Here is a 25,494-nt window from a genome sequence, read left to right as displayed (position 1 = left end):
AAAAATTGCCACCCTACATACCTGTGACTTTATGTCCCGATGCAAGATTTTTCTATCATGTATGTGTTTTAGTGCTAAACATATCTGTACAAACCAATCCAGAATCTATTCATAAAAGAAAATGCAACATCAACTTCATCATTTATATGAAAACTTCTCTRCTTACAAGATATTAATGAGTCAGATTTTTAATTAGAACTAGGAATTTTACCCTTCTCCTCCCCTTACCCTCTTCACTTATACCACAGAATAATTCAAAACTTAGAAGTACTGTCACTGTAACAGAAACGTTAAATGAAAGATGCTTATTACCCAAATTCACTATTAAGCTTCAGACACCTATTTTCATTACATATTATAAACCTAGCAGAAGTATGCAATATGGATTTGATTGGCTAAAATGTGGAACTTGCAAATGAAAAGCTTGTACTTTTGCTGTAACCAATACAAGTCTTCTTGCACTCAGTTAATCGACCAGGAGTCCTAGAAAGCCCTACTGATATTCATAGAAACTTCTTTGATACATAGTAATTTTGTAATATATAGTAATTTTTATCACACCTTAAAATGTATTGGAAGTATACAATAAGAATATTAATTTTTTTATTAATGGCAAAATATTGAATGATGCCAACTGCATATTACCATATTTCCTATTATTATACTTACAAAGGATATTATTTTATACTTCTGACACATGAAAATCAGTATTGACACTGCATCTTTAAAAACATTATTTCAGAGGCTTAAGAATATTCATGTTGTCTTATAGTATTTTCCGTATCTCAGATGTGGTTTACTTCACCAGAGATCCAACTTTTTTAAAAGCATCTTACACATACAAAATCTCAAGTAACATACCCAGGACTTCCAGCTATATTTTCTTTTGGGTTTTTTTTTTGTGCATTTGACTTTCTGTTTTGATTGTGTTTTGATTTGATTTTGTTTTTTTAAGATACTACACTGACCAGTGGCAACAAGAATGACTATTTGAGAATCTCCTTTCAGATTAAGCAACCACACCTACAACCTGAACCAAAATAATTTTAAATTCGTGAAGAAGTATCCTGCAACAAAACACTGCAGCAGCAGTTTGCTGTTACCTGATCTTCAGAGAACAGGATTCCTTTCTGGGCATTTATCTTTTTAAATAGGTCTCCTCCTTCACAGTAATCCATCACTATATACAGACAGCCATTTTCTGTAAAGTAAAAGACAAAGTATTCCAAAGAGACAAAACAAGACATTCTTTACATAACTTTATAAATACCTTCACTACAGCCACAGAAAAAGCAACACAAGAAATTATTTTTTCACATGCAGCTTTAGATATAATGTATTAGTCCATTTTTTGAAACTTCCAGCAAATTTTTTTTATTATTATTTTGAGTTTCACAACCTAATTTTCTCATTTTGGTAACATTGGACTATTTCAATATGGAGAGAAAAAAACTACGTCTACTGAACCAGTGCCACAACATGGGGTGCAAAACTACCATGAAATGAAAGGTGTCATTTCATGAACACAATATAAAACCATTCTTCAAACTGCTTTCAAACATCTTATAGATCCTCTATCCTAAAAATAGGCATCTCAAGCTCTAATTTAGGTAGTTGCCTCTATTTGCCTTGCCCTTTCTTGGAATATTACTTGAACTTTCCAGAACGCTCTCATACTAGACATGCAGTTTATTTCAGAGTCTGAAGAAAAGTAAGAGAACTTTCAACAGATAATGAGAGATGGAAACAATTATTTTCTCATTTTCAAATGAAATCTGGGGAGACTTCAAAAAATCCCATGCAAGTTTCCAGAAGGAGGTATGAACAAATATAAAACAATTCATTCAAAGTTATGGCTTTCCCAGTTACTGACAAAAAATAGTTTAGGCAGAAGCAAATTTCAAGTTGCCAAAAATGGAGGAACTACACTACTCACATACTAGGCATGATTTTGAGAAGATTAATTTCTGAATAACTGCAGAAAATCAGTCACACATTGCTCAAAAAAAACCCACTCCTATTTTAAGAAAAAGCTAGTCACAGCACTTAACAAACTCTGAATCAAAATCAATTGAATCATCTACGTCACTTAAATTTCACTTCCACAGAAATCCGAAATTTCTGAAATCTGTATTTCAAAACATCAAACCCTTAAAGCTGTTTCTCTGTTTGATTATTTTATTATTATCATCATTATTGCAAAGTGTAATTTAAAAAGATAATTCTAGGAGTCTGGATTTCTTGCACATTTATTGCTGATATAATTTTATTTTATAAACTTCATATTCAGTATATTCAAAGTCAATGTGTTCCAGCAACAAAGAGACAACACAAAGTCTTGTGAATCGTGGATTACAGGATCTACCTTTTAAGAGAAAAAGCAATGTTAAAAGAACAGGCCTTTAAGCAAAGAAGACAGCACTGTGGATTTATACACCAGAAGTGTGGCTGTGCAATATGATTATGTCATAAAAATCTAATTTAATGAATAAAAAATGTGAAAGCACTAGGCGAAAGMCATAAGAAAGTCAGCAAAACAGAAGGAAAGAAGTGACCAGAATCTCTAAACAGTATTTCAAATAATATTTAGGGGCTTTTAACCTCCATGATAGGTTTTTGGAATCTTTTTCTGCTCTGCCCATTTCCCAAGATATTCCATGTGAAGACAGTGTAGAATTRTATCTCTCCTTCCTTCATAGCCTGATGAAGTAAACAGTCCCATCTATTTTTCCAGCTCTGAAAGCAATTATATGATTGCAGTTACTGGAGACTGCACTCTAAGACAACAGACTTGGACATAAAACTACTCTTGCTAGGTTATCAATATTCAAATTTAAACTGTAATTTAAACTACACAAATTTAACCTACAAGCATTACAGTTGCTAGAGTACACACAAGTATTCAAGGAGAAACTCATRTATTGGAGAAACAAGAGAATATCTTTCATTTAAATGCTCTCAAGCTCTGGAGAAACAAGATAATACCTTTCATTTAAATATCAATCAAAATCAATGCATGTAAGGTATGCCTTTCTAAATTACGATTATGCTCATACTCTAGAGAAATGAGAGAATATCTTTCATTTAAACATCAACCAAAATAAATGCATGTAAGGCATGCCTTTCTAAATTACGATTAAATTGCAAATGGGAATTGTGAAAAAAATACAATGGAAAATAACTGAAGTAAATAATAAAGGTACTAAAAATACTGATCAAAGAGAGAAAACTCCCTGACTTTTAGACTAAATGAAGTTGTGCACAGACAGTCACTTACTAGCATTACTTGAGGGTCTACTGTGTTAGTTCATCTTACCTTCAAATGACTCCCTATAAAGGACAATATTTGGATGTTTCATGTTAGCCAATACAGCAACTTCTCTCCTCGATTCTTCTCTCTCTTTATTTGACATCTTGAGAAGAAAAATAATGATTTTTGAGAGCAGATATACAAAAAGAATGGATCAGTAATGTATTAATAATAATCACTCACCTTTGAGATGTTTATTTCTTTAATAACATACTGTTGGCCATCTTCTTTAGCTTTGACAAGTATTGCTTTCCCAAAGGATCCTTCTCCAATCTTCCGTATTTTAATATATTTATCCATAGTTCTTGTCTTAAGGCATCCTTACTTGAGTACTGGGAAAAAAAAAAMCAACAGAAAAAATGCACTAGCCAGATTTAATTAGATATACTTAGCCTGATCAGGTCATACTACATTTTTTTTTCTCAAAATATTGATCCATTTGTCTCTTGAGTTGCTTTTCCATAAATCATCTACTCTTAGTCTCAGTTTTGTTTTGATACAGGTGGCTCACTTTGGGCTGACAAGGGCTGCATTACTAAAACGTGTTTCATCTTTCATTTTGACTAAAAAGGATCTGCTTTATCTTTAAATAAATCAAGCGTTCAGTGCCAAAGCTTCTAATTAAGCTGGCACACAAACATCATAGAGCTAACAAACTTTAATCGGTTAAGAATCTTTCATTCAACTTCACATAGAAGAAATACAATGGGAGCGGGAGGAATCCTGCCATTTCTTAAGAAGCACTAAAACCAGTATCTTGATCACTAYCATGAAGCCAAAAATTGACTGAATTCAACAGGTCCCCATCACATTTTGAATCATTATTCAATACAGAAAGGTGTGGCCTTAAGTCGGTATGAAAGACCTTTTTCTTGCATATAAAACAAATAATAACAAAATGGCGCAAATCACTATTTCTACTGTTCTATCTGACCATTTAGTCTACCTTTTCAGATTAAATGGAGCACTCGGCTGAATTTTGATGGTGTTGAAAGTTCTATATTAAAAAATACTTCGGTAAAAACAGGACACTAGGGAGCTGCATGYAGAAGCTGTGGCAATATACAGATCTGTCAGAACAGCAAAGGGAAAGGGCAAAACAAAGACCAAAGCAACAAATGCAGAGCAAATTTCAATAGACTAAAACACCGTATTTTTCACAGCAAAAAGAYCTTCCATACCCTGGGGAAGTTTCCATAAGAAAAAGTTAAAAGGGTCCTAAGATTTTCTGCATTTAAGCTTCACTTGCAAGAGCAAACAGCATTTCTGCTTTGCAGTATTCAGCTTCCTTCCAACAGAAGAACCTAGTAACTTAGATCCATACTTAACACACATTACATGTCTTACAACTGGGGTCTCTCCCCAGTTTGAGATCATACTTTTTTTTTTTGCACAGAATTATCATGCATTAGACACAGATGTGGCTTTACAGGACCCTATACCATGAAAGCAGACTAAAATGAATAAGCTTGATTGGCACAGCAAGACAAAACAAGAGAGATCTGAAGTAATCTGTTTTGCAGAAGAGGAGATTCAATGCCTATTAAGACTAAGCATAACTACCAGGAAAAGAAAAAGTGAAAATTACAGGCCTGAAATGTCTTGCTGAGTGTTTTCCTTTTTTCTTACAKCACATAAACATAATTTAATGCAAATTTGCATTTCTAAAGATAAGAAAGATTGGTGTTAACTTCAATATTCTCTTTTGCCCAACAGGRAAAGCACAGCAGGTAGGACACAATTTGAACTTCGCATGACTTCACTTAAGTTCTCTTCCTAACCTACTTTATGAAACAACCAGTGTTGTTCTAGTTAAACCAGCTACATTCGGCATAGCTTGGGCCTGCTACTGCGTGATCCTGCGTGCAAACACAATAACCAGCCTGTGGGCGAGAAGTTCAGTTCGGTCAAAGCGAGTATATAATCCTCTGTGAGGTAGATAGCTTATTTTCACATGTGGCAAGGGAAGAGGCGTCTCGAGAACGGACATCACCACTGACGGGGCGTTGTCTTCTCAGGTCCAGGACAGTAAGTCAATTCATCCACCACAGACACGCAGGAAAGCGACGCAAGTCACACCCCGAAGCAGCCCTACCGACCGGAGCGCATGGCCAGGCTGGGGCGTACGTGGAGGGGCAGGGCGGGCCGGACAGACAAGACAGGGGAGAGCAGAGCAGGGGCCGAACTGGGCCGCGCTCCGCAAGCGGGCCCCGCCAGGCCGCCRCCCCCGCACAGCCAAAGCCCAGCAGCGGGGCGAGAGGCGCGGCCGGGAACTCCCCAGCCGAGGGCGGCTGGGAGAGACCACCCGCTACTTGCCCGGCTCCGCAGAAGGGCAGCCCCGCCCGCCCCGTCCCCACCCAGCCTCAGCATACCCCGCGCCCGCCCCGTCCCCACCCCGCCATACCTGCCCGCCGCGGCCACGGCCGCCCAACCTGGCCTCGCGCCGGGCATGGCCCCGCCCCCTCCGCCCCTATTGGCGGTCCCGCCCCGTACCTCGGCTCCTATTGGGCGAGCCCGCCCCGGGGGCAGGCCCGCGACCCTGCCCGCCCGCCCTTTCCGCGTTAGCGGCACTTCACCCTGGTAACGCGGCCGGGGGTGACGTGACGGGCGGGGCGCGCGCGGGTGTTAGCGTTTTTGCGGGAATAAAACCCCCAAAAAACAGCTACAAGTGTTTCACGAACGGCCCACGACCCACAGTACGRCACAGCCCGGCACCGGCGCTATGTGTGTTCCCAGGGACGCCCCTGGGGCAGGGTCCTAGGGGTAAGCGTACCCCAGTGGGGCTGAGCGCAGCGCTTACCGGGAAGGGTCGGGCTGCACCTGTGGCTCCTCCTTTCCCAAAGCGCCTTAATGGCGCCTACGGGCAAAAAGATACACAACGCTCTTTCTCAGTCCGAGTGCCGTGGTTCATCACCCCATGCGTACAGGGCACGGCGCCCTCCGGGCTTGTTAGCCTTGCACGTAAACGGATCAGCCGGCATTTTCCTTGGGAAAAAAAAATCCACCCCATGACTTGACACGTTTTGCTGAAGCCTTCATTTGGCTGGGTGTTTAGTAAACCCCACACTGGCCTCAGTATCTCGGCTGGCAGACGTTTCGTGCTCAGCCCGACACCTGCGTTTTCTCTGCAGATAAAACCCGTAAGCTCTCGGGTGCCCCGCAGCGCGCGCTGTCCCTGGAATTCAGAGGCGGCGCAGTTTAGCCTGAAGCCGAATGATGCCGCGACGCACCCAGCATCTCTCCGCCTCCTTTACCTGGGAAACCGCCTCCACCCCGATCTGAAGCGTGGGGCAGTCCTGCCTCCCCCTGGGCCCTCAACCCGCCCTCGCAGCGAGGGAGCCCACCACGGGCCCCTCCCGGGCCGCCGGGAAGCCGCGCCCCTCCGCGGGCGGGAGCGGGGGACGGACCCGCGCCGGGCGGACCGCGGGAAGCGGAATCAGCAGTGACGGTGATGGTGACCCCGGCGGCCCGAGGGGCGCCGAGCCTGCGCGGTGGAAATCCCCGCCCTCCCCGGGCCGAGGGGGCGGTGCCGGGCGGCGGAGCGGCTGTGGGTCGGGGGGCTGTGCTCGTGTCCCGCAGGATCTCGGAGGGAGGATGAACCAGCGCCTCCCCGGGGAGCAGCGGGCGGCGCCGCCTGCGCAGGTACGGGCGGGGTGGGGCGGGGCAGGGCGGGGCAGGCTCGGGTCCCCCCGCGGCCCGGGGACACAGCACGGGAGCGAGCGGGGCCGGGGCGGCGGGAGGAGGGGAGCGGGCAGCCTCCGCCCGCCCAGCGGATGATGCGCCCTCACCAGCGAGGCGGCTCCGCCGGCCGGGGGCGGGAAGGGACGGACGTGGTGGCTCCTCGCGGACCCCTCAGCCCGTCCGTGCGCCTCCCCCGAAAGGCCGGGATGGGGGGGGAGGATGCCCCGCGTATTTGTACAGTGTAAACACAACATGTTTACACCCTGTCGGCCCATCCCCGTGTGCTTCCGGGCAGCTCTCGTGTGCATACGGAAAGCGACGGGCTCTTCTGCTGGGAATATGCAGGGTCGCCTCCCCACGTAACCCGCGCTGCAAGGATTATTCTGCATGAGTTGCTCGCTTTATGTCGGCTCGCGGGTTTGGCTAGTAGAGTCGCTCTTAGGCAAGGGAGAGAGGTAATGGCCTGTTGTGGAGCCTCATAATTAAATGGGCGTGCAGGTCAGCGAGGTTAAAACTGAATATTGACTGCATTCTTTCATATTGTCTTCCCTACTTGTCCAGAATTCTTCCTTCCCTATCCAAAAACGTGGAAATGGCTGTAAAACAAGTGCATATCAATTCTCACCTAAAATGAATGACTGTGAATGTGACAGTGGAAAATTGTGTGCTGATAGTGAGCTATGTTCAGTGTAGCATAGTAAATTTGCTGTGTCACACTTTAAAGTACTAAACTAGGTGAAATCGGGCCTTATAACAAAATTCAAAATGTTTCTGGTGCTGGATGAACTATGTTAGAATAGATCCTTATATATTTTTGGCAACATATTGGTAAATGGTAGTCATCTGGGTGTGAGACTTGCACCTCATTTTTGGGTTTGTGGGACCTCTGAAGTTTCTGGTGCAGGGTTTGTAAAAGAAAATGTCAGGTGAATTGGTGCTTTTAGATGCTTTTCTTTTTGGTGAACCTGTGAAGGGGTTTATGTTCTGTATCCCTTAGCAACAGAGATACTTCTTTGCAGATACAGCTGTTTGAATGAAGGATGTGTTGGTATGACAGATTTGAAAACAGATAGTCAACAAAACTGTTTCTCTATTTAAGGAAATTTCAATATGCTGTAATGTAAAATTAAAAAAAAATTGTGCATTGTAGGAATTACACCTTTGTGAAGCATGATAAAAGAAAACTCACGAGCTGTCACTATTGGTTTTGCTAAGATAGCTTTCACTGACTAACTGCTGTAAATTTCATGTCTTGTCTCTTTGGCTGGCAAGCAGATGTAAACTTGCTGCAAAGTCAGAATGGTAAGGAGTTCTGCTTTGGAAAAACTGCAGGTAGCTTGAAACTCACAGCTTGAAGCACAATGACTCTGCATCTGTCTGCAACACATGTGAAAACAGAATTTACATGGTGTTCGGAAAAATAGTGGTTGTTTCTTGTTTGCTGCCTCACAATAGTAGATGTCATACACAATGCGTATTGTAATGTTTCTAGCAACATATTTTACTTGTTGTATTCCAAGATTTTCTTTACCCTAATGTTTACATTATCCTCTTTGAGTGTTTTACTATTCTGCTGTTCTCTCCAGTGCATATTTGTGAGTTAAGGTAATCCTGGGTAAAATTTGTCACCAGGAAAGATACTTGAAACGTTGGCCTTTGCCCTTTGTGACTGCAGTGCACAGAACCCTTGATTTTATTTATATATCAGCATTTTTCTCATGAGCATGTTTATACTTCTTCTTGTGCTCTCTTTCACACCAAATGTTTGTAGACATTGATGTTTGGGTAACCTTCAAGTGCAAACCCACCACACTGGTTACTCTATGAACAGATGGGTCTGGCTATGTAATACATATTCTCCTGTTTGCTGAATATACAATTTGGCTTTTTTTTCCCTGCCACACTTTGCTTTAAGGTCTGTTTGTCTGTGTCTTACCTTGAATAGCAGAGTTACATTCCTTGAGTGTAAGCACTAAAGCTGGGACAACTGTTCCAAGTTCACAACTATTGCCAAAAAGCACTCTAGGAACATTCAGATGATAGTTTTTCCCTGCTCTTATGTAGCTGACATTGTATGCATGTGGTTAAGTGTAATTGTACAGATCAAGCTTTCAGGGTAAAATCTTACAATAATTTGGCAATAGGAATATTTTTATGTTGCTTGTAAATTAAAAATCTAGAATAGAAGCTCACTTGCTGAAAAGATTTGTGCCAGAAGTGATAGTACCAGTTTAATTTTCTAATCCTCAGACTAGTTTGCATGTTCCCAGATTTTTGCTTTGGCACCTTGACAGCAGCAGTAACCTCATAAATTCCACAGGTTGTCAGCAGTGGTAGTGATCATRTGCATGGAACTGGTTTTGTACTCTCCCTGCTTATTTTCTCAAAACTAAGGTTTCACCTTAATGTCTGTGAGCAAGTTCCCAAATCTGTCTTCCTTGTTTCAGTTGTTCCCTTACGTCGTAACCTAAAAGTGCAGTTCTGTGTTATCTGGCTTCCTAAAGTGATTCAGGTGTCAGGCCAACTTTTTATCTCTGCTCCTAAATGAGGAAGCTCTGCTATACACCACTGTGCTTGTTTATATGCTGTGCTTTGGAAACTGAGAATGCTCAGAATACTAGAAAGTTGACAGTTACAAATTTTTAGAGTTAACTGGAAATTTTTAGAATTAACTGTTTAACTGGAAGCTTGTTTCTGAATTTTGAAAGCCTTTATAAAATCAGAGAGAATAAAATCTAAATAAAACAATACTCATTTAATTGATTATAAGAGGGTTGCAAACAGCTTATTATTTTTTTTTTCTGCTGGGACATGCTCTCCTTTAAAAACATAGAAATTGAAAAATGTAAATTGTTGAGATATACTTAATGAACTGGGTTTTTTTATTATTAGAGAAGGGAGTTGGTGAAGTGATCCCTAGGCTTCATGCATAGTAGAAAGGATTCTAGACAAAGCCGTTAAAATGGCTACAAATTTGTTTACATCTGGAATACCCTTATTAGTTTGTATTATATAGTAAGTAGTCTTGAGTATATACTCCTGGAAATGAATGTGAAGAAGAGAATTTATAACTTCATAGTGGGTACGAGCAGTTATTTTTAATAACTTGCAGAGAGTCTAGTCAGGTATATTTTGCTTGAACTTTCTAGGCATTCAGTTGTTTTGGTTGTTAAGCATTTTCCTTAGGCTTTCAAGTTACAGGAGTAGACTGTGCTTTCTTTGTGAGAGTAAGGACAAGCAGTAAATGAAACAGTGAATTAAGTTCAGTCCTAAAGCATAGACCCTTTGATAAAAATGACCTTTACTGTTATTTTTTTTCTTTTTGGTATGTTTTGATAAATTTCTTTATATAGTTCAGAAGAGATGAAGTAATCAAATGTGCATTTTACATGTTCATTCTACAATAAAGTATAATGAAGAAACGTTTCCTAATTTAAATAGCAAAAATTGCATTTCATTTCAGTACTTTGTTTAAATTCCAGCTAGAGCTGCTGGGGTGATTTAATATTTTGACATTCTGCCAGTTTAAATTCAAGTGCTCTTTTTCCTGAAAGATAAGTTTGTGTTTGAGTTCCTTCCACTCTTATTTTCAAATTAGTATTCTCTGCCAGATTTGTTGGATCTTGATGTGTTATCTGCAGTTTTTGATCTACTGCAGCTTTCCCCCTGAGTTTTCTGCTTTTAATTTGTCTCATGTATGTGTTGAGAAAAAAATTCAGTTCTCCATATGCTTCCAGACATACTTATTTTCTGATTTTGGAAAGCAAACCTACAGATTTCCAGAGTATATCTAGGAAATAAAACTGAAGATTTCTTAAATGGTTACTTGACTTTTTGCTGCTTGTTGTGCAGACAACTTTAAATTATTATCAGTCTTACAGACTTAACAATTTTATTCTGAAATGTGAATATTCTTTTACCTTAGGCAGTAAAGCTTCTAACATATCTGAGAAGGCCTAATAATCTGTGAGCTAAGTATTTGTGTCACTACCATAGTTAGAAAATCTCAGTGTTTATTTCTAACTAAGTTTAAAGAATGTTTTGTTTCTTTGGGTAGGTAGAGGATGGATTCTTTTTAATAAATTTAATCTATGAACTCAGCAAAATGACCKCATTTCTGTAATTATATAAAACATCTATTATGACTGACCTTTGTAGTCTATTAGCTAGAAGACTTTTAATAAACTATAGGTGATTTTTTTAATAATATTAAAAATCTCACATGAACCCAATTTATTTTTTCTTCATAAGATACCCACCTTAAGTCTTGTTTTCAGCTTGATCACTCCATGAAACAGTAAGTTTCCCTCTAGATTCTCCTGCCGGAAACTTGTCTGGTGTTTGTGGTTCCTTACAAAATAAACATTATTTTAGGAAATGTCTTTGTCAACCTTTCAACTGGGTTTTACAGCTGGAGAGAGGAATGTTCAAGTGAGGGTAACTTGCTGTGCATTCTGAACTGCTAACACACTTGATTTAATAAATAGTTTGCTTTTGGTGCTGTTTGTGCATCTAGGGCGTCATGGGCTTTTTTTTTGTTTGGTTTGGGGTTTTTTTGTGTGGTTTTTTGGTTGTTGTTTGGGGTTTTTTTGGTTGTTGTTTGGGGTTTTTTGGTTGTTGTTTGGGGTTTTTGTTGTTGTTTTGTTTTGTTTGATTTTGTAAGTCTCCTTTAGTTAGAGTAACTGTTTTTATTAAAAAGCAGGCACAGGCTGTTAACAGTCTTGTGAATTAACATCAGAGGGTCACAGGTATCTCTGAACAGATTGACATATCTGTTTCATCCTTTGAAAATTACTAAAATGGCCATCAGTAATGGTTGGAAGTGCTGTTTTTAGAAAAGTGAGGTGGTTTCTGTGTAGTTCAGCAAAGGATGTCAGCTGTGAGCCAGATCCAAGTGTTGATCACTTCAGCCCTTTGTCACCTCCTTGCCTTAACACTGTTGCTTGTGAGGCTCCAGAGCAAGGAGCAGAGCAAGCCTATTGTCAGGGCTCCTGGCCTTGTAGTTTAAATAGCTGTACATAGTGCATCTGTCAGTTTATCCTCTGTTACTGTGATGTCTCTCCCTTAAGGGGAAGGAAGCAGCCAAGATTCATAAATGCTCATAGTCAAAAGGAACAACAAAAGTCAGAGGGTCAGCAATCAATCAGAAAGTTTTGTTAGTGCATTACAAATTTGGAGTGGAAGTTGCTGTTTAAGTCCATGACCTACTGCATGAGTGCATGGCAGTGGATTTTGGATGAAGGATTTGGGTGAAAGGGAAGAGAGAAAGGAAGAGATGAATCAAAGAAAGAGATCACTAGTCCYGTTTCCAGAGTCAGTGCAACTGATGGGATGTCCAGGATCCTGGGGGCACTAAGTGGGCTTGTGGGAGGTTCTTTTTTATGGATAGGTTTCCTCATCCTATAGACAGGTTTCTTGCTTTGCCCGCAAATTACCCATCCCGTGCAGTCTGTTCATTTAGACCTTTCTGGAAATGCTTCGGGTGTTTTGGTGTTGATCCCTCTTGGTGTTGATCCCTCTCTGCAGTCCAAGCCCACACCTTGGCCTCATTCCTGTGCTTGCACTGTACCGTGTGGTGCTTGTATGTGTCTCCAGGAACTAGACCAAGGTTATTTCTCCCAGAGAAGTGCTGTCCTACCTCTGCATAGCCCCTACTCCAGCTACTTCTTCTTTCTCACGGCATGTTAGTACCAACAGCCTTTGTCTGTTATTACCAGCAGTCCTTGGTTGGCTCCACAGCCATCCAGTTATCAGCATTTGAGACATACACATTAGTCCCTTATCTTCTGGGATTCTGTAGTTGCACATTCCAAGAAGAGTGCCCAGCCTTTCTTTGTCTCTGGTGACCAAAAACTTGTCACAGAATCTAACTAGAGCACAGTGGATATGTACCTCTTTATCTGGTGTTTTCTTCATTCCTTTGAAGCTGGAAAAGTGTTGCTAGGGAGAGTAAGGACCAGGAACCACCAGGGGTCCCCACAAGATTTCACAACCAGTGGTTCTGTGCTTGCACAGTGTTTTGGAGAGCTCTATAGGATTTTTTTTCCTTGGATCTCAAGGGCTTTAGTGTGTCTCTAAAGAAGTTTTAATTCAGATCTTAAAAATCTTTGGTAGCTGCTGTTATTGAGAAGGTGCTTTAACTGGGATAATGGTGCTTTTTCAGATTCCAATTTGACAATCCTGAATTATATTGAATTTGAACGCAGTTATCTGAAAAATTCTCAACTCAGGTGTGACCCTGAACATGGGAATCTGTACACATGGTTAGGCACTGCTCAGTGCATTTCTCTGAAAAGTTAAAGAAATATAGTATGATTTACAAGATTTATGACCGTTCTGGTGATGTGTAAAAGCTCTGCTCCATTGTGTAGACCTCAGATGACTTCATCCCAAGTCCACATTAAAAAGACGCAAAAGGCTTTAAAAACTGTAAAGATACACTGTTGCAGTGTCCTTTCATCAAACAGAAAATGAGCATCGTGACCTAACACTCAAAAACAAAAGTTGCATTGTCTGCAGTAGAAACTGCAGTCATAGTTCCTGCTCTTCAGAAGAGTGTGGGTTTCACCTTTCAGTTGTCTTAAGTTTCAGTGTTATTTCTCATCTGAATATGATTTCAGAAGGGAGACCAGAGACTTTTATTTTACCAGGGGAACTCTCCATCTTTTCTTTCCTGGACTGAATATTTACAGGTATAGGTATTGACCCATTAGTTTAGAAACTAGTACTGTATCTTATATGTATTTTAGGCTTGCTTCAAAGTGGCAGCCATGGACACAGTTGTTTCTCATGATTTGACCCAGGATCAGTACTTGCCTGTGAAGCTAAAAGCTTTTGATTCATACTTGCTTTTATACTTAGTTAAGGTTCATGATAAGGGATTATGTTCTTAGCTTTTCTTTTTCTTTTTTTTGTCCTCTCCTTTTTAAACTGTTGACTAAAAACCCCTCAAAGACCTCACCACTCATAGAGCTGCTTGTTACTGTATCTGTGTGTGAGACCACTCTTCAACTCTGATAGCAGAGTTTTTTCTAATGTATCAATAAATTAGGTTAGTTTAGTAATAGAGTTTTCAGCTAATCCAGCCAGTTTGGTTGAATGCCATTAAAGTATATACTTTAGTAACTTGGTCAATGTGAAATGCCATTAAAAAGTATTCACATTAATAATTGGATGTGAAAGCCTTCTGTCAGGTAGGCTAATATCTTCATGACAAGTGGGTATAATTCCTCAGCTGTCACAACTATGGCTAGCTATAAATTTTCTGGTTAAGTCATTTTAGGGAGTGGAGATGCAGTGGTTTTGAATATTTTATACAAACTGAAATCAATGTACTTAGTGTTTGGCATCATATGACCAGAAGTATGAGTTTGATATTCATCCAGTAATTAGGCTGTCAAGTTTTAGTTGTTTTTTTGTTGGGTTCTTTTTTTTTTTTCTTAAAGCTGAGGAGATAAAAAGTGCTATCAAAATGAGTATTTATAGATTTTGCTTTTCTGCAGGCCAGGTATATAGTGATGATATTCTATACTGGTATTTATCATAAAAATGAATAAACTTTTGGGGTTGTTATTTATATTAAGTGTTTTTAATTAACTAAGAGAGGTTAGATTCAATATAATGTAGATATGAATTCTGGGTTTTTTTTTTGTTGCAGTTTCAAAGCTAAGACTTTCTTTTCATGTCATTTTGTCTTTGTGTTTCTGTTCATATTTGAGTACCTCTCTTTCCTCCATGAGTGTAAATTTTATTTTGAAAGCAGCTGTGAATGAAACTAGTCTAAGCTTTACCTATGGATATTTTTGGGAACTGACTTTTTATCTTCTATTCCAAGACAACCTAGGCATCTACTACATAAACTCAAATAGATTTTTTTTTTTATTTTAAAGTCAAATAGCTTCAGTTAACTGACAGTGCTCCGTCATAACTTTGTTCTTCCAAAGATGACATAAAAATTGACCAAGATCCTTTTCTGAGGTCAATTATAGAATCACAGAAAGGTTTGGGTTGAAAGGGACCTTAAAGATCATCTAGTACCAACCCTCCTGCCATGGGAGGAGGGTTCTACTAGGCACCTTCTGCTAGACCAGGTTGCTCAGAGCCCCATCCTAACCTGGCCTTAAACACTTTCTGGAATGGGGCATCTACAGTTTCTCTGGGCAACTTGTGCAGTGCATCACCACCCTCACAGTAAAGAAAAAAAGGTTTGATTATTTTTTTTGAGTATTACAGAGAATGATCTACATATGTATTTCTGTAAAGGTTAGCATAGGCATTCCTAAATTTTAACGGTTTGCATTACTGAATATCCTGAAGAATTTTTGTGGTCAAAGCTGAACTTGAAGTGTTACGATCTTTTTAGGCCTTTCTGTGAAGAAATAATCTGCTAGTGGTCAAAAAAATGCAGTGAGAAATTCCTCACAATACATTCACCCATTTTCCAAACCTGGAGTTTGGAAGAAGACTTATGTTCTCATCCTGCTTASGTGTTTTCATGTCACAGACAGAATAAATAAATGAAGGCTGGATATGCTGACTCTGTGGTGAAAATGGAAATGTAATTTTAGTGTTAATGAGACTTAGAGAAAGAGTGGCTACAATATGACCTTTGTTTTACAACTGTTGTAAAGTTCTTGTAATTTATGAGTTTAAAATTTCTTTCTGAAGGGCAGGTTTATTTAAAAACTAAAAAAGAAGATACAGGATTTAAAATTAATATAATATGGGAGGTTTAGAATTCAAGGATAAAAGCTTAATTCTGCTTTCATATTTTGGGCAGATGTTCGGACATAGACCCCCATATATACATGTTACACATTCTTATGTGTAAAGCTTGGATTCATAATTTTAATTTCATCTGCTTTTGCTTCTTGAGTGCATTGCATTCTCACAAGGTGCTGTCCTTGAGTAGGGTTTTTGGAAGCTATGGGTGAATAAGAGGACAGGCAGTCACCTTTTAGCTTAGTAGTTAGTACTGAATAAAAAAATTGAATCCTACACTGATATTTTAATTAATCAGGTTTCTTAATTTGAAAAACAGTTCTTTTGTTAAACTCAATCATTGTGGGTTTTAATTGGTTTTTGGTTTTTGTGTCGATTGTGTTTGTTGGGTTCTTTGTTGTTATTGGAGTTTTTTAGTTGTTTTTGACTGAACTATTTAAAGAAAATTTGTAATCTGGAATCTGGAAAAGTACTTTTAAGTCTTCACTCCACCCCCCTTCTGGGGAAATAATAAGCCTAAGCTGCCTTTTTTCTCCTGCAACCCCCTTGAGATATAGGAAAGTGTTTTTATGGGATAACAAAGCGCGTTCTGGAGATGTACTGATTGCTTGGATCAGCTGTCAACAAATGCCTTGTAAATCTGGCATCTTACTGTCCTACTCTGTTTTTTCCATAGACGTGTCTCTGCACTGGAAGTGGTTCTCTCAGCTGACTTGCTTGTCTGCATGACCTTTTAATTGTAGAGCTTGAAAGAAAAGCAGGATGTCTGACGTTGGAGAGCAGAAAAGTGCCTGTGGTGTTAGACTATTCAGAAAACTGCAACAGCCTTACACACTTTTCCTGCTGTTAATGTAGCTGTTTGTCCACTGTTCTCCTTTACCAATGTAGTTACTGTTTGCACTGTATTTATTAGATTTCTTACAACATACTTTGCCCATGTGCTCATTACTTTCTTCTCTCCCTCTAGTTGTAACAGGTAAGATATCCTGCTTTAGTTTTCTGTTCTTCAGTTTGGTTAGAGTTTTTTTGCTTGTTTGGATGGTTATTTTGTTGTTTAATTTTTTCAGTGCTGGAGGCTTCTCTGTTAGCCTCCTTTTTTAGAAGTATTTTGATGGGTCAGGACATCCTGGATATAACCTTAGTATTAGAAGCATGATGGGTGCCTTGCACCTTTTTTGCTTTACAGTCTTTTCATAGAAGACTTTGATATATGAGTTGGGTAAAATTCTTTCCTGTTTTGAGAACTTCCTGAATATTGCTTGTATTTTCATTTTAAATTATTCTTACAGTGCATTGCTTCAATATCTTTGGGTTTTTTCAAAGATAATCAGAAGCATTTTTGAGTTTGCTTTCTGAGATATTTGGACTGGACTCTGGATCAAAAACGTGGTGCTTTGTAGAAATAGGTTAAAAGTAACTTTAATGTTCTCATTAATCTTTTGTAATTTCTCTTGAATTTTTACAGTAGTCTAGGTTGAAAAGGTTTATTGCTTAAATATTTACTGTAGCTAGAATTTATTGGGAACCTGGTCTAGAATTTTATGTTTTCTCCTTTTACGGGTTGACTGGAATTGAGGTTGACTACCATTCAGCCAGTGCCCTTTTTCCTGTGTGCAATTTCTCCTCAGTAACTTCTGTTTTTTCCCACTTGCTGCTTAGTACCTGTTCGGGTAGGGCAGGGAATCTGTGGAATGGATTTGACATTAAAAAATGGCAAGTTGGCTGATTATTTATCCCCTCTTGACTCCATAAGCATTTGTGCTGTTTGTCTTACATAAACATACTCTTCCAGTTATCCACAAGGGATAATCTGCACCAGAGTGCATCAGGCATGATACTGGTATCTCTTCTGTCTGTTGTAGTAACAGAAATAATTTTACTGGCTCTTTGTTTTTCTTACTATTGATGCCCTTCAATCTGTTTCTGGGGAGGAGTCTACTSTCCACACCCACATCACTCCCTTTCCTTAACTCAAGTGAGACAGATCTCTCACCTGCTAGCAGTGTTTTACATCATGTGAACTTGTAAGTTATCCTGAGTATTTAACACAGCTCTAGATGGTGCATCACTAAGCTTTTATCGTAGTTTGTTCAACAAACTCTTCTTTAAGGCACACAAGGATATTTGTTGTATGTTGTCCTGTCCCCCCCCCCCCCAATAGTTACAGGTAGTGGTGGACAAATTAGTGATTGACATGTTCTTAAGTAAAATTTTAGTCCTTCGTTAAGCTTATTGAACAGTTAACATTCTCCTCATCTTAGTTTCCTGCATTCCTGCTACTGCTGCATGCTGTTGTGAGGCAGGATCTGTAACAAGGAGTCAGATACTAAGTACTTGGGGTACTTGACTCTCTAGGAACGCAGAGCAGTAATTAAAATCCTKGTAAAAATCCTCAAAATGAAGGGTTTTGGTGTTAGAGATTTTGCTTGGCTGTTGGACAGGTCTGTCAGCAGCAATAATTCTACAGCAGGATACACACAGTATTTAAAATGAGAAGGGCTGTAAAACCATGCCTGTCATACAGCTGGAGGCATGGATGTACCAGAGGAGTTAGCCTGTGGAATCACACTTGTGGAGAAGTGTTACAGGGGTTCTCTGCAGTATGCTTGATCTGGCTCTGCAGAGTGTTGGTTTTGTTTGTCTGCTGCTGACCCACTGGTGAAACTTTGCCTGCCAGTGTAGCCAGTCTGAATGCATTTTCTCATTAGTTATTTCTCCTAATCTAAATAGTAGGTTTGTAGTAAAATTAACTGAAGCAGTGGAGTTTAATGTAAGTGAATTCATATTTTATTTTAGAAGATACATTTACATTGTTTACACAATGAACATTACATGCTCTCTCTTTATACTGTAATAAATATTTTTTTCTGAGAATACTACAGGAAAATGTCTTTATTAGATAAAAAATCCTGTATATGGCTTCCGAAGTTGGTGCTGTAATTAAAAGACTAAGCAGGCTGCAGCCATGCCCTCAGTATGCGTCAAACACAACAGCAAATGGTTAGTAACAGAACCCAGTACTCATGCTTCCCTAATTTGGGTCAGTTAACACCATTTCCCTCTGAGCTCAAATAATTGCTTTCAGTAATTGTGTTTCTTCTTGTGTTTGCAAGAGAGAGACACTCACAATAAGGATCTTTAGGAGTTCTTGGAGCTGTTTGAAATCAGAGTTTGGAAGGCTTGACACAAAAGTAGTAGTACTCTTGGAGTCTACATTTGCTGCCTCTTTGTTGTTTTGATAAATTGACAAACAACTTTTTGTGATAGACCACCATTCAGTTAGAATTCTCCTTGTTAATTGTTCTCTGTTTCATAGTAAAGATTAGTAAAATCAGAGGAAAAAAGAACTGTTAAAAATCAGGTCTACAATAGGAAAAGGATACAATAGACAAAACCATATGTTGTGTTACAGGGATTTTTTTGTGTCCTGTCCTTTTCATCTTCTAGTGCTACTTCTATGGACATGGCAGGAGACTGTTCTGTTTCCTTGCAAACCTCACCAGAATGTAGGAAAACTCATATATATTTAAAATAAAAATTTCACTTGAGTAGGAGGATGAGTTGGCAGATGAGTCTATAGTATGGTTTTGGTGCAGGAAGCAGGTGGAGAAAGGCAATGAAGGATGCGGTGAGTGGAAACACTTCCAGGAAGTCCCATTTTCTCATTTCAGCTGTGCTATGTGGCTTCCATTTATGATAACACCCCACTGGTAGTGGCAAAATGATGCTACCAGGACTTTCTGTGAGCACAATAATGAAATAGTCAGTCTATATGTGTTCTGACATTTGGGGAGGCATGTTCTTTGTAGGTACAGTTTTTTTGTGAATTCCAAAAATTACTTTGTGTGAAAAGTTTGTATCATTTGAACAATGTCATGTATAGCTTCTGATTTAATTGTAAATTGTGATCTGATTTATTTAGGTAAAACAATGGAGATGCAACTCTATTTTCAAATAGAATATGCTTCCTAATATGTCAGTGTGAAATGTTTTTGGCTGTCCCTTAAGCTTTGCTCAGTACCAATAAAATGTGAGAAGACCAAGAAAAAAATTCACATAAAGATGAATGGAAGAAATTGATCTGAAGAGAGAGTATGTTTAAAATTGTAAATACTTTTTTTTAAGAACTAACAATGAGTAGAGTCAGAGAGATCTGTCTTGCCAATAGTAGATCTCTAGGGAAGAGAATAAGCATATGCAAGTCTCCAGAATGCTCTCCAAGCCTCCAGCTTGTTGTTGTCTTTAATGGCTTTTTATGTTGATTTTTGTTGTTGTTGTTCTGTCAGTTTTCTCACTGCATTTTGAACCATTGCATTCTTCCATAAAGTGGCAAAGAATTCCACCACTTGCCTACATGTTGTGTGAAGAATCAGTCTTTTTTCCTCTGCTTGTTACCTTACCTTTTTCATCATGACATGTAGGGGCCACTGAAACACAGCTGATGTTCTTAACTTCCTTCACACCACTTACGGTTCTGCTGACATCTGTTGTATCATCTTCTACATAGCACCTTTTCCAGACTGAAGACTCCTGATCTATTTTATTGCCCTGCAGAGGGAAAGCTATTTTTTTCTCTCTATATTTATTGCCACTGTGCTCTTCTGTAACCTGTAACTCTTCTATAATCCTCGTGGACTTTGTGCACTAWGTGAAGTGTTTAAGATATGGACAATCTGTGGATTCATTTAAGGCTTTAAAGAAGTTCTCTCTCTTAACTGATAATTCTTGTATCAGATTAGCTTTTTCTGTATTGCTGCTACCTTTTATAACTTGTGGTATTGTCACCTTAAAAAGTTTTCCCCAAAGCATGAAATACTTTGATGTAAATTTCTTAGTGTTTTTTGAATATTCAAATAGAAAATAACTTTTTTTTTTTTTTTTAATATGTATATACAGGTTATAAAGCAGCTAAATGGAGTCTGAGCAGCTGTTTCATAGAGGCTACTATCGAAACAGTTACAACAGCATAACTAGTGCAAGCAGCGATGAGGAGCTTTTAGATGGAGCAGGTGTAATTATGGATTTTCAGACCTCTGAAGATGACAATCTCTTGGATGGTGATGCATCCATTGGTAAGTTAATTTCAGCTTAAAAATTTATCTGAAATGTATTTTTATATGTTGGGGGTTTTTTGTTGGTTTTTGCTTTGTTTTGGTTTTGGCTGACCAAATCGGATGCTTTTCTGTTAAGCTAATCTGTCCTTCAGGGAGATGCTTTAAATCTGAAAGGGTTGAACATCTTTCTGTGTGCTTGCCTAGCAATTACACTGTGTGGGATGACTTCTAATACGAGGCAGATATTAACATGCTGCTGACAAATGTAAAGCTTGCTGTCAAATAGCAGGGCAGCTTTTCTGCTGCTACCTGGTTTTTGGAAGTCTCACTGTCTCCAGTATTTCCTTGATGGAAAAATTAATAGTCTGTTTTGATAATGACTTCTAGAGATAAATTTGTGCTTCATTTAGCTTCACTTCTGTAAAACAGAGGCAAAAGCCAAAACTAGAGGTATTGTTAGAAGCAACAGAAACACAATATGAGTTGAACTATTGACTAGATAAAAAGTTGCAAAGAAAACTTTCTACTGTGAATGCTGTAAAACCACTGGAGTAATGTAAAGAGGAAAGAACTGGTAAGCCCTTTTTCTTATTAATTTAGGAAAATAGTTCATTGTAGTGGAAGCATTAACATTCATTTAGAAATAGTCAAAGTGGGAACTGAACTGAAGAAGGGAAAGAAATTTCTGTTAAAGAGACTAAACTTAGTGTATAACTTAAATGTATCCTCTGGTCACTTCCTCTTGTTTTGTTTAAAATTAAACTCATTTTCTTGAGTTTTGCTCTTTTTTAGTGCCTTTTTCCTCTTCTCCCGTTAGCATTTAGTTGTTTTCCTTCCCTACATACATTTCCCCTTTGCTGCACCTAGCAGTTGAATGTTGGCATTGTACTAGATGGCTGTGCTGTATCCTTATAAGCATCCAGCATCCTTCTCACCTGTATTCCTTCTATCTAATTAGGTATGTCTTGAATGTGCTGTTGTTTAACTTGAATACCAATACAGGTATCGCAAGCAAGGACACTATCAATCTACATATCCCTTCTGGCACATTACTTGGAGAGCACTAGCATGCTAAAGTCCAGTACTTAAGAGTTAGGAAATTATTAGGTGGACAACTGGCTTCTGTATATTACTCTTTGCTCTCAATATCTGGCACTTTTAATAAAGTGAGTGCCTTGTTTGTCTACCATAACATTTACAACCTTTAATGAAAGTGAAGCTGCTCTAGTTATTGTATATATAAATAATTTCCATCATTTCAAGCATGAAGGAGAAATGAGTTTACAGTAAAATAAATAGTTTCAGAGCCAGTGTTCTGCCCTTTACTTGTTGTGAAATCAGATCCATAAATTGAGTCTAAACAGATGAGATGGTTGTTTTGTTTACATTGTCAAAATCAATGCTAATTGCTGCACATGCCTGCAGCTCCCATCGTGTTGTAACGCTGAAGTATCAGAATGTGGGCTGGTACATAAATATGAATGTATTTTCTTTCCTGGAGCTTAATTTTCTGCTAATGACTTGTCTGTTTGCCCCAATCCTGGACTCCCTGTAAGAGCCAGCAATAGTAATAAGTCCTATTATTTTATTTAAGTGAATGGTGATTTATGTGTCCCTATACTTGGAAAATGTTTTATTGTACAGCAAATCATGGTAGACATCTTAGTAGAAGATCAGAATCCGATGTTAATTTTCTTTTTGGGTGGTAAGAACATATTTTGAAAAATGTTGCTAATAAACTTGCATTCAGGAAATGAACATCTATGTTTCTCATTCCTTAGGTGTCCAAATGTGTCAGGTGTTTTCTCTTTTGTGTTTTTCATACAGTAAATCTCATTGACAAGACCAAACAAGGGCTTCTTTGTATGTGCCCATTTTGTAATTCTCTCTACTCACTCAACATCAACTGTTTGGTTTGTTTGTATTATTATTATTACTATTATTTAAATGCTCTTAGTGTTTAGGTGTATTTTTGTTCTGTTAAGTCTAAGTACAGAGGCATTCACAAAACAGAATGTGTCCCACCTCCTGAGGAAGGGCTGGACCATCCCAGTAACTGGAAGATCACATGCTTCTCAGCACTGCAGGCCCTCCAGAGCATCATGTGAATTGAGAGGCCTTAGGTCTAACTCTGTGCTTATGCAGGCAGACCCTGCCACAGTCAGGACCCCTATTTAAAAATACAGTGTGGTTTAAATCCGTGGGACTGGTGTCTTAGCAACATGAGCAAAATGGCAATAATGTGTCTGTACCTAAAATGATTAAAGCTGCATAGCTGCTGTATGTAAGCTTGTAGTACGAGTGAGCACAGACATGAGTTTATCCAATCTGGGTAAGCTGCTATAGACAATAGAGTGCACATCAATATTTTACAGTTTATGTAATAAAATACAGAACTGCAGATTTTTTAAAAAATCAAGACCATGCAATGAGGAGAAAATGGATTAAGGAATAGTTTTATCTTTTGTATTTTTTCAGCTAACGAAAATAGAAGCATAAGCTGCATATATATTATGTTGATAAAAGGCTAACCATATGGAATTTCTAAAGTAATTGTAGTCTTTCTCCCTCATTCAGAGAGCAGTAAGTTAAAAGAAGTCTGCTTATTTCATTAGGCTTGCTCAGTCCCTTGGCTCTCAGGACAGCAATTCTATAAAGCTGCACAGTACTGCTATTCACATTACCACTCATACTTAAGTACTTAACTGATGTTTAGAAGGCCATTGAAGCTGTTACACAGTGGTGAATATGTCTTCTGTTGAAAGCATGTGGAAATTGGATGATGTTAGGGAAAGAATGCTAACCTCATATATTCCTTGTCTCATGTGGGAAACTCTTTGGTGTTATATGGGACTAAATCAAGGAATGTTAACTGAAACCAATAATCAGAAAGTCCTGTCACCTAGACTTTTAGGTTTATTTAATATTTAGTTAATGATGATTTGTCTTTTTAGTGTCATCTTATTTGAAATGTTGTGAGTAATTCTATGTTGGGGAGCCACCATTATCTTAAAACCAATGCTGTACAACAATCTTGCTTTTCTTAACACCATCAGAAAGCATGTAATGAACCTGTCCTTTACTGTCTCATCTGATGAAAATACAGAGATTGTGATGATGTGGTATTGTAAACTAAATACATATATATGTATAGGAATTATATATGAGTATGCCTGTTATGTTCTCCAGTAGCTGTTTTCTTGGAATGAATGACAGATTTCAAGTGTCAGTGTTATGGAGAACAAGCAGGTTTTATGAAACTGTGAATTCTTTGAGCGTAGTGTGCTTTAACATGCTAAATAATTACATTGCTGTGCATGTGGAGACTTGGATGGCTTCTACTGAAGCCCTGCCTTGAAGGTATACTGCCTGTCAGCTTTGAACAAAACTTCCTTTTGTTGCTTATCAAAACTTGGTAGTACTGAAGTTAGTGTTTTTCCTTGTTGAAGTGCTGGCTAAGAGTATGGTGACTTTATACTGAAATGGAAGCATCTGTCTCTTTGTATGAAGGATGGGTTACCAGAGCTTATATAGAGAATGTATATCCTTATATGCAATTTGTGGAAGTCATTTTTATCATGACTTACTTGTGTTTTATTTTTAGACTGTTTGCCCTGCTTCTTGCTAGGTCAATGTAAACATATTACTCTTATGACTGGAAAGCTATCACTTGTTTAATACTTAAGTCATATAAGCAAATATTTACTGGTGTAAATTTACGAAGCTATACTATTTAGCTTTTAAATAAAATGTTACACTAGGATAGTTAATTGTTTCCTATCAATTTAGCAGAGGGAAAAAAATTCTTTCTATATTTCCAGAGTGGCAATATATTATTAGATTAATATTTTAACTGTAGATTCCGATGAGAAGATGAAATATCAGTTCTTCTTCTCTTGGCAGTGGTTTGCCTTGCCCATGTGTAATGTTTGAGAGAGTCTCCACAGTCCTTGGCTATTAGCTGGGCTTGAAGGGTGTAACAAGTCCATTCAAAGGTTCAAACTTTTTCCTGTTATGACTCAGGGTTAGCCAACCAGCAAGGTGAAACTTACGGGTCTCCATAATTGAGGGCTGTTCATATAATAAAGGATTTACATCAGCCTACAGAATTGAGGGCTGTTCATATAATAAAGGATTTACATCAGCCTACGGAATTGAGGGCTGTTCATATAATAAAGGATTTACATCAGTTTTCACAATTTTTTATTTTAAATTTAGGGCATGCTTAGTAGGAGGTGGATTTTTGTGCTGTCGTCAGACTGCAATTTTTTCAAGGGGCTTACTGAAATCAGATGATTAAACCTTAATTGCAGTAAAAAGGGTTTGCAAACAAATGATCTCACTGGTGTTTACATCTCGTGGTACTTTGATCTGTCTGTGGGAGTCTGAGTCCTGAGTGAGCTTGCATTCTTTTTGGTAGCTATAGAGATTCCTGCTTTAGTTGAAGGAGCTCAGTTGCTTATATTGTGAGTTCAGTGTGGAGACAGTTTACAATTTGACATATGGTGTTAACATAAAATTGGCAATACTTAACCTTAGTATGACAACCTGTAAACTGGTAATTCAAAAGCTGCCGCTACAGCCGCTACTATCTCCTTGCAGTGGTAGCAATTTTCCATTGAGAAAGAAAAGAATATGTCAGTAGGTCATAGTGTAAAACACTGCAGCTCTTTCTCCTAAAACCTTTTTACCCATGATTTTGAATCCTTTGCCTTAATAGAGGCTCCT

The 25,494-nt window shown here is 38.7% G+C and overlaps 2 protein-coding genes across 15 annotated transcripts in view; one reads left to right on the top strand and one right to left on the bottom strand.

Annotated features, from left to right (window-relative positions):
* NEK1 (NIMA related kinase 1) overlaps positions 1 to 6,767 on the bottom strand; it is a 41,509-nt gene extending 34,742 nt beyond the window's left edge. For 4 of the 12 annotated variants that reach the window (XM_057378267.1, XM_057378274.1, XM_057378277.1 and 1 more), the window contains exons 1-6: positions 6,565 to 6,763; positions 6,111 to 6,295; positions 3,494 to 3,642; positions 3,317 to 3,413; positions 1,104 to 1,201; positions 22 to 105 (exon numbers count right to left, since the gene is read on the bottom strand). In XM_057378267.1, coding sequence (XP_057234250.1) covers positions 22 to 105; positions 1,104 to 1,201; positions 3,317 to 3,413; positions 3,494 to 3,610 — 396 coding nt within the window. In that variant the 5' untranslated portion in view covers positions 3,611 to 3,642; positions 6,111 to 6,295; positions 6,565 to 6,763. Of the gene's footprint in view, positions 1 to 21; positions 106 to 1,103; positions 1,202 to 3,316; positions 3,414 to 3,493; positions 3,643 to 4,256; positions 4,432 to 5,298; positions 5,596 to 5,714; positions 5,773 to 6,110; positions 6,296 to 6,564 lie in introns of those variants that run through there. The other 8 variants (XM_057378275.1, XM_057378278.1, XM_057378279.1 and 5 more) reach the window with 7 other exon arrangements.
* A 37-nt stretch (positions 6,768 to 6,804) lies between these two features.
* The window catches only part of CLCN3 (chloride voltage-gated channel 3), a 62,477-nt gene continuing 43,787 nt past the window's right edge, over positions 6,805 to 25,494 (top strand). The window contains exons 1-2 of one of the 3 annotated variants that reach the window (XM_057378280.1): positions 6,805 to 6,952; positions 20,609 to 20,784. In XM_057378280.1, coding sequence (XP_057234263.1) covers positions 20,625 to 20,784 — 160 coding nt within the window. In that variant the 5' untranslated portion in view covers positions 6,805 to 6,952; positions 20,609 to 20,624. Of the gene's footprint in view, positions 6,953 to 16,528; positions 16,689 to 20,608; positions 20,785 to 25,494 lie in introns of those variants that run through there. The other 2 variants (XM_057378283.1, XM_057378281.1) reach the window with 2 other exon arrangements.

Source organism: Malurus melanocephalus, unplaced genomic scaffold (assembly GCF_030028575.1).
Source record: "Malurus melanocephalus ecotype Western Australia unplaced genomic scaffold, MMel_1.1 scaffold_352, whole genome shotgun sequence".
NCBI lineage: Eukaryota > Metazoa > Chordata > Aves > Passeriformes > Maluridae > Malurus > Malurus melanocephalus.
This window is presented reverse-complemented; position numbering and strand designations above follow the sequence as displayed.